The sequence below is a fragment of the Nestor notabilis genome, unplaced genomic scaffold (genome assembly GCF_000696875.1).
Source record: "Nestor notabilis isolate BGI_N333 unplaced genomic scaffold, ASM69687v1 scaffold13716, whole genome shotgun sequence".
In the NCBI taxonomy this organism is placed as follows: Eukaryota; Metazoa; Chordata; class Aves; order Psittaciformes; family Psittacidae; genus Nestor; species Nestor notabilis.
Window position 1 is genome coordinate 34,007 of NW_009932484.1, and position 8,335 is coordinate 42,341.

At 45.8% G+C, this 8,335-nt stretch overlaps 1 protein-coding gene across 2 annotated transcripts in view; it reads right to left on the reverse strand.

The window, feature by feature from the left end:
• Positions 1–1,764: 1,764 nt before the first annotated feature.
• GLRA1 (glycine receptor, alpha 1) overlaps positions 1,765–8,335 on the reverse strand; it is a 36,534-nt gene continuing 29,963 nt past the window's right edge. The window contains exons 5-9 of one of the 2 annotated variants that reach the window (XM_010016422.1): positions 7,690–7,772; positions 6,922–7,059; positions 6,165–6,379; positions 5,343–5,489; positions 1,765–2,055 (exon numbers count right to left, since the gene is read on the reverse strand). In XM_010016422.1, coding sequence (XP_010014724.1) covers positions 1,765–2,055; positions 5,343–5,489; positions 6,165–6,379; positions 6,922–7,059; positions 7,690–7,772 — 874 coding nt within the window. Of the gene's footprint in view, positions 2,080–5,342; positions 5,490–6,164; positions 6,380–6,921; positions 7,060–7,689; positions 7,773–8,335 lie in introns of both variants that reach the window. The other variant, XM_010016423.1, reaches the window with a different exon arrangement.

An 8,335-nucleotide genomic window follows, 5' to 3' on the forward strand; every position in this document is an offset into this window, starting at 1 on the left:
CACCTCCTGTCCCGGGCTTGGACCCTGCTGACCTGGCCCAGACTGTACCTGTACTTTGATCTGTTCCAGGTGCCATGGAGGATGCAGGTTCTGCAAACAGGAGCCTATTTGTTCCCAGTGCATCAGAGCTGCAGCCGAGATCAGCTGTGGCCGGGTCCTGAGCAGGAGGTGGGAGAGCGGAAGCACCCTTTGGGTGCCACTTGTCTCTCTGCCTTCATTTAGCGCCTAATTCAGACCTGACCCCAAGTGCTTCAGTGCAGACTGATTGTCTCTTCCTTCATGCTGTCTTTTACCTCCCTTGCTAAAGTGCAAACAAATATGACTGAACTGCCCTGGGTCCTGGAGAGGCAAGTGCAGACATCAAGCCCTTGACCTGCCCACACCAGTCCCAAGCCAGGCCTCCGAATAACACCCTGGAGGCATTTGGTGTGTCCCCCCACCCCAAACTCTAACACCAACCTGTGCTACCACTTGGCCAAAGGGGAACCAACCCCTTTGCTCAACCATTCCCACCTCCCTCCCTCAATTCCCTATCCCCACCAAACTGTGCCAGCCTTCCCCAGGGTTCTGCTGGGCAGCAGAAAGGGGCAAAGCAGCTGCTCCATCTTCCCATCTGCGTTAAAGCTAAATGCAGCACTAAAATAGATACAAAAATAGAGTTTTGGGTCCATTGGCCCAGCTTTGCTATTAATATTACTGCTATGAAATGTCTGAAAATAAGACTGCTCTCTCTATACACACCTCCCCCCCCCGCCCTGACAGTATTGCCACTTGCCCGGCCCTGTTGCAACAAGACATTAATATGCCTGTTTTCTTTATATTTTAAAAATAATCACTTCCACCCCCCCATTGTAAGCAAACATGGCAGAAAGGGGGTTGGAAAAACATAAAGAAAGAAATAGCTGTTTTCAAAATCCTTCTTCTTTTCTAGTCACCATTTCTTATGTTCTGAACAGTATTTTTGCCTCCTGGGACTCAAATCCTGCCAGGTCATTTAAAAGGACAGAAGGTACCTGCAATTTCTGATGAAGGCCCTGATGTCCTTCTCGGGTTTCCCATTGGATGCTCTCTGATGGGGATGAGAGACATAATGTATTTGCTTTCCTCTATCCAAAAGTCACAAAGTGTTTGATCGGCAAACCCGTGACTAAAAAAGTAAATATATAAAACAAACAACAACCCATGGCCTCTTTCTTAAGTTTCCAGTTTTAAAAGTGCAAAACCTAGAGAAGCATAGAATTATTTTCCTGGTTTTTTGGGCTTTTTTCCTTTTGTTAGGGCTTTCTTTCCCCACGTGCTTGACTGGTATGGCCTTTCTATAGCAGAAGTCAGATAAAGCATAATTACAGTAATTTCTGCACATGGAATTATGAATCATTCCAGTGACTTGAGACTCTAAGCTGTTAATAGGCTAAAAAAAAAGGATTTTTTTTGTTTATCTTTTTTTTTGATTGTTTTCTTTTTGCATTATAATTAAGCATGAATATATATTACTATATTACACTGCTTGGATTGCAGCTGGAGCAATCCAAACCTTCCTATGCTGTAAAACTAACCCCCACCCTGCACTCCCCAGATCAAGAGCTTTTTTTTTCCTCCTCCCTGTGCCTGTTATCCTCAGTTCACATGATTAAAAGTCCCTCCCAGCCCCCCTCCCCCTTTTGTTTTAGTAGATATTGCCGCATTCTTAAATTCATGCATTGCTGCATTGCTATTGCACATATATAAAGGATTGCTCGCTCCCTCCCAGCTGCTCCCCTTCCCTCACTGGTTGTGCACATCCTCTCTGCGGACGATCTTGTAGATGATCCAGTAGAAAATGTTGAAGATGAGGAATGCCATGGGGAAGGCGATGCGGGAGATCTTGTCGATCTTCTTGGCTCGCTGAATGAAGAGCTTCCGCATCTCCTCGGGGGAGCGGGACGGCGGGGGAACGGGGTTGGCTGTGTTGTTGTTGTTGGCACCCTTGACAGAGATGCCATCCTTGGCTTGTAGGCAAGCTGGTCCCATCCCGTAGGCAGTGAAGTTGAACCTGCCTTCGCCAGCTTCGTCCTCCTGAAACAGATTCAGCATGGGACTCTACTTAAAATGAGATATAGACAGTGCACCCTTGCTATAAGGCTCTCCACTGACAGCTTCCTGCTCTGCAAGGGAAAGATGCCCCCTTCATGCCCCGACCTCAGTGCCCCTTGGCAAACCCTCTGCTCTTGGGAGATCAGCCTTATAGAGGGGTGCCAGCTGTGTGATGCACAGATGCAAATCAGGGGATCCAGGCACCCCATGAAGAACAGGACTGACTTCCACCCCACTGGGGTCTTTGACATACTTGAAGGATTCATGGTACTGCTTTTGTTTTCCCAATTGCATCCCCTGTTTTGCTTCTGCCTCTTCCCCCCGCCCCACACCCCTGCTCCTGTCAGCACCTTCTTTGCTTTGCCTGTGCTGTACCAGCTTGCCCAGAAGGAGTGGGCTCCATGTAACTCACATAGTTGAAGCTGCAGTGCGAGACTTCCTACAGAGTTACATGGATGTGCAGGCGCCGAGACATGTCCAGGAAAAGACCTCTGCTTGCCAGCCATGGGACACCCCAAACCCCTCAGCACCTCCCCATAAGCCATCTTTTAGGTAAGGAACCGAAGTGCCCTTCAGCAAGTCAATGGTAAGACATGGCTGCTTGTGCTAATTCCAGTTATTGAGCAAAAAACTAATTTACTTTCCAGACTGATGGCAAATGCTATTGATGTTTTGGTGGAGGCCTTCCAGGCTTCTCAGAATGATTTAGCCCTGTTTTATTGAACACGGAGATCTAATCACAGGGAAAACTAAGTCTGGTCAAAGTAATGCAACCAGTGAGTTGCAGAGGCAGGGTCAGCAACCCGAGTCTCCTGACTGCAGGTCACCAAGGCTAATTGTTAGACCAATGACACTAATGAACTATGATGGAGGCCCCCAACACTGACCTACCGGCCCCGTCCCTCATAACCTGCCTGCCAAACGTGCCCTGCTGCCCCTTTTGCCCTCCTTTGCAGGGTCTTTTCTGGATGGCCCCTGTATGGAGCAGGTAGTTGCGTGGGATGGAGGCACTGTGGTGGAGGCAGGAGCAGAAGGGAGAGCACGCTGGCATATCTGAGCAAAGCAAAACAACCCAAATAAAATTAAGCCTTCTTCTTTTGTATTTTCTGGAAGAAGGTGGCAACCTAGCGAGTTGTGTGACCTACCAACCAGCTTATTTGTTTCTAAGTCCTGTCTGAGACAATTTTGCAGGCCTTTGAATAATTCTACCCTGTTCTGGTTGTGTCCTTTCAGAGGGAAGGAGGCAAGAGGTGGCTCAGAAATGGAAAGGGTCAATTGATACCTGGCAACAAACATTTATTGATTTGATTTTGATTTCTTAGAGAGGAAAAAAGACTCTTAATGATGAGAATAAGCTAGCAGCTTACATCTGAGTCTGAGGAAATTAAGAAACAGATTTGTCTGGTTTCACTTGTATTGATGCCAGACCATGGCATGTTGTCCAGCACACTGACCTGGGAAGAATGGCTCGTAGGTTTTGATTTGGGCAGACTTAATAAATGTGGGCATGGACTGATCTTCTCTCCAGCTGCCTCCACTATCACGGAGCACTGCAACTTCTCATTTGTTTTCAGCCTGGCATGTCATGCCTAAACAAGGCAGAGTTACCCAGACAAGTGAGGACATAAGGACAGAGCAATTAGGTTCTTTGGCAGCTGCACTAATCCATTTGCATATTTGAAGCAGGCTCCTAGTTTTCTGATAAGCCTGCGAATCTTGTTCATTTTGCTCTTGCAAGTGTTTTTGTTTATGCTTTGTTCCAATTAAATTGCTGTGAGATTGAGCAGGGATTGTAATAGCAGCCTTGTGTTCAATGGAACATCTCTGGCAAGTATCTTTTAAACTCATCTGTATGTTAGTGGTTTTTCTCTTCTTATTGTTTTATTAACAGACCGATCTGCATACAACAGCATAGCTCCAGAGACAGGATGCCCGAGTCTAGATTAAGAGATAAAAACACTATGAGGCGCCTGTGTTGGGTGGTTTTATTTTGGCTCTATTAAGCAGGCTGCATGTTCTGAACTAAAACTGCCTCAGCTGGTTTTGAGATGGCAGGGTGCTGATGGTCCCATCTGTTAATTCTTTTCCCTTGTGTTTGTCCAACAGTTTTCATCCCTGGTCCTGACTGGGTTGGGTACAAGTGAACAGTTATCTCCTGCTTTGCAGGTAGGATAACTGAAGCAGAGAGAGGCAAATCTATAAAGCAATAGGGACTCCTGCTCCTTAACTTGTTCTCCAAGCACACACTGTGAGCTGCTGTGGGACAAGTTAGACCCAAGGGAAAGATTTTTAATGGCTGGGACAGTGAAGTCACGGAATGGGGAGGTCTCTGAATGAGAGGGATCACAGAGGGCTCTTTAAAATAGAGGGTAGGCAAATACCTATGAGGAATATTTTAGGCAGACTCTGGCAGTCTCCTAAGGGCTCTCTTGAGATTCTCATCAGCAAAATTTTCTGTATTTTCTTTTCCTTAGCAAATTTACTTTTTTTCATGCCAGCTTGTGAGGACAGCCTATCAGCCTGGGGCAGAAAATGTGATACCACCTACCTGATTCTTAATTAGCTAATTAAGGACAATTTCTATGTGCCTTTGGTCTTTTCATCACAGTCTCCTTTATGTTTCTTTCTAGTGCACCCTGTGAGGTGAAATCTTTGCTGTGGTACCTCAGCCTAAAGCTAGTAGAGCCCAGGCTGCAGGAGATTTGTGTCTATGTGAGACATGCATGCTTGGATTGGCATCAATTATGGCAAGTAAGCATGGAGCAAGGCTAAGGCTGAGAATAATGCTCTTTCCTTCTGGAAGGAATTTGCAGTCAGTCTGAGAAGCAGATGCTTTTGAACACAGGGATGACAGAGACAAAAGAGGTGTCACTTACCTCCAGGCTAATGTAGGCTGCCTTGTTGGGGGATGCTGTTCTCTCTCTGATAGACATCCCTCACACCTCCCTCCCCACAGCCCTCCCTGTGTCTTATGAAGAGAGCTCAGGCCAGAACACTGTTCTCAACCGTTCAGTTGAGAACAACCTTTTTGGCTTAGGCCACTTGGCAAGCTAACAAAAACCAGCTTGCTAGACTCCTGGGGTCAGCAGACAGTTAGAAGAGACACAATTCACTGAGGTAGCCCCCCTGCTTTTTGATGTGTGACCCTCTTTAACACCTGATCATATACTAAGGACTCCCCTGGTAGCTAGAGGCTCTGCTCAACTGACCACGTAGTGATGTTCTGCTGGGACAGATTTCAGCAATGTCCTTCGTGCTTTATGTATTACCTTATGATGCCTCCTCTTCCTTCTGAACCTGAGCAGCTCTTTGTGCTGGCGAGATACGAAGTTGACAGCAGCATACTCTAGCAGTGCAGAGAACACAAACAGCAAGCATACGGCCATCCATATGTCTATGGCCTTCACATAGGACACCTAGGAGCCAGAGAGAGAGACTGAAGTGGGGTGGCTTCTTCACCAAAATGCCTTTTTGCTTGCCATTTTACATATTACTCCCAGGGCTTTGGAGGGTATTGATGAAGTCATGATACAGTTGACAACTGCTCTTCCATACCAAAATTTAGCTCATTTACCATGAATTTATTGTCAAGCCACTGAAACTGCTCCTGGGCTTTTAAGTGGCAATAATTCCCCATTTTTTAATTTATCCTGGTCTTGATTGTGATGCTTTATGTGCAAGAAAAATAGTAATCCAATCAGATCATACCAGAAGCCCTTCATAACAAGGAAATTCAGTACTATTTTTAAAGTATGATGGTCAAGTGAGTAAAAAGCTAGAAAGTAGAGTACATATCTATGTGTGGTTGTTGCAGGGGTTCGCAAGGTACAGATCTCCTGGCTGCTGGGAGCTGTGGTGGATCTTGGGATGTGTGCTGAATCATAAGGGAAGTTTAGCTGCTAGACAGAGAAACACTGCTGAAATTGCACGAGGGGACTGGAATTTGTTCTGCTTGCCCTTAAACTGGAATAGTGCAGTGGCAGCTAAATGCCTCTTGGGTTGAGCAGGAGGATCTGTATGGTGACTTACTTGTGTGCTGTCCCCAGAGAATGGACGTTTTGTCCCTCTGCAAAGATAAGTGTGTTCCCTACCTTGGGCAGTGATGCTCTAGAACCAGAGCTCTGCGTGGTCATAGTGAGCACTGTGGTGATCCCCAGGCCAACACGAGCAGGTGCAGCATCCATATTGATCCAGAAGGAGATCCAGGACAGAATGACAATAAGGAGGCTGGGAATGTACATCTGGATCAAGTAATAGCCCATCTGCCGCTCCAGGTGGAAACGAGCTTCTATACAGGTGAACTTGCCTGGAAAGGATGAAAGATACATGGGATTATTGATAAAGAATGGTGAGCCTCCTGTTTTCAGCTATTGTCTGGGGACTTCCCTTGCATTGCCTAGAACCAGAATCTTGTCAAATAAGGCCATTAATAGCTGTTGCCCAATTCTAAAGTATGAATGTTCAACATCACCATAGCAAGGAAAGCTCTTGGCAGTATGTCCTTTGTCACTTAAGTTTCATCTGCTCCCTTGCATCAAAGACAAAAGAAGATGCTGACAGAGAAGGTCCAGACCAAATACCCTTGAACTGATGAAGATATTCCTGGGGGCAAAAAGGTTCCACAGATTTGTATCTGTTAGCTTTTTTTGTTTGCACACATATCTGGCTATATATGTGGATATTTACTGGTAACATATCTATGTGTATTTATATGTGTATTGTCCCTAGAAGTGTAGGACAAGGCTTGTATCACCAGAGTACCATCAGATATAGCAAAAGACCCTGGCAAATACAGAGTCCTGAATTCCTCTCTAATGAACCCAGCAGTCAAATGTAACCAGCACTGACCTGTGTTGTAGTGCTTTGTGCAGTATCTTAAGTCTTTTTCTTCTTTGAGGATAAACTGAGGCAATGTCAGCCCATCAGCAACTTGCACAGCTCCTTTTTCTTGCCACTCAAATATGAGATCATTCATTGTGTAGCCAACTATTGAGAGAAGGAGACAAATACCATGTGAAACATATTAAACACTGATCTGGAAAGGGTCAGATTGTGGAAGAGAGCTATGCTTGGAGGCAGGGGCCTATCCTGGCCTTCCTTGGCAATGCTGTAATGCATAGCATTTGGGTTGAGGCAAAACTGCTTGTGCATGTGATAAAAGCCAGGGTAATGACCTGCACTGGAGCTGAGATGGTGTGCAACGAATTGTCTGCAATAAATCACATTTTTTCTTGAATTTGGCTTGTTGAGCTGTTTGCTATTTTTTCGAACCTGACCTCTTTCTCTGGAAGAAGTTTCTCATCATCTTTCCCTCCTTTGCGATAAGCAACATGTACAAGGAGCAAATGTTCATCTGGAGAGGAAAAATCCTGTTTGAAGCTGAAAGGGCTTTCACCTTTCTCCTCCAAAGTGAAAGGCCAATGTAAATACCAGCAAGCCAGGGCTCCTCATGAGGGATCTTTTAAAGTTTGGCTTCTTTAGGAAATGTCACATTTGCTGAATGAACGGAAAATCCTGAACAAGTGGTTCTTGAACAAACCTCCAGTGAAGGCTGAACTGGGAATGGGTTGCAGCTGGGGAGGGAGACGGGAGGGATGGAGATGTGCTCAGACTCACAGCTTTCTAACTGCATGATGCACGTCTGTACATCCATGGGGAAGTTCTTCAGGTCCATGGGGCAGGCCAGAGTCAGCGTGATCCTGAGGAGAGAAGACAGACAGTTTGTGGTACTGATGAGGGGGTGAACCTTCTCAGACACCCTATGTTCCAAAAGGGTACCTTGCCCAAGACACACTGGTGTGCTGTGGGAATGACTGATCATTCACCTCTTCCCTGCCTGTGTTTTCACATGTGCTGTTGGAAAGCATCAGATGCTGAGCATTTGGGTCTGTGATATAAGTGCCAGCAGAGTTGCCTGCTGCAGATGGCATTTCATTGTTATGTTGTTTTGGACTGTGCCAAGAGTTCCCGTGGCAGTTTTGCTGCTTTGGTCTTCATTTCTTGCCTCAGGTGCACAACAGTCTGGATTAGCATCAAGCCTAAACCCATCCTCTGGACACCCCAGATGCATTTCTAGAGACTGGGACTGTTTCAAAATCTTTGAACAGAACATTTCTGTGTCAGAAAAAAAAAAAGAGAAATTTGGTCAAAATCACACATTGCTGTGGGGGAGAAGAGAGACTTCAGTGGGAAAGACTTTTCTGAAGGGAAAATGCCCTGTGGTAAGTCAATATAAACCTCTGTACCTTCCTGAATTCCTGCT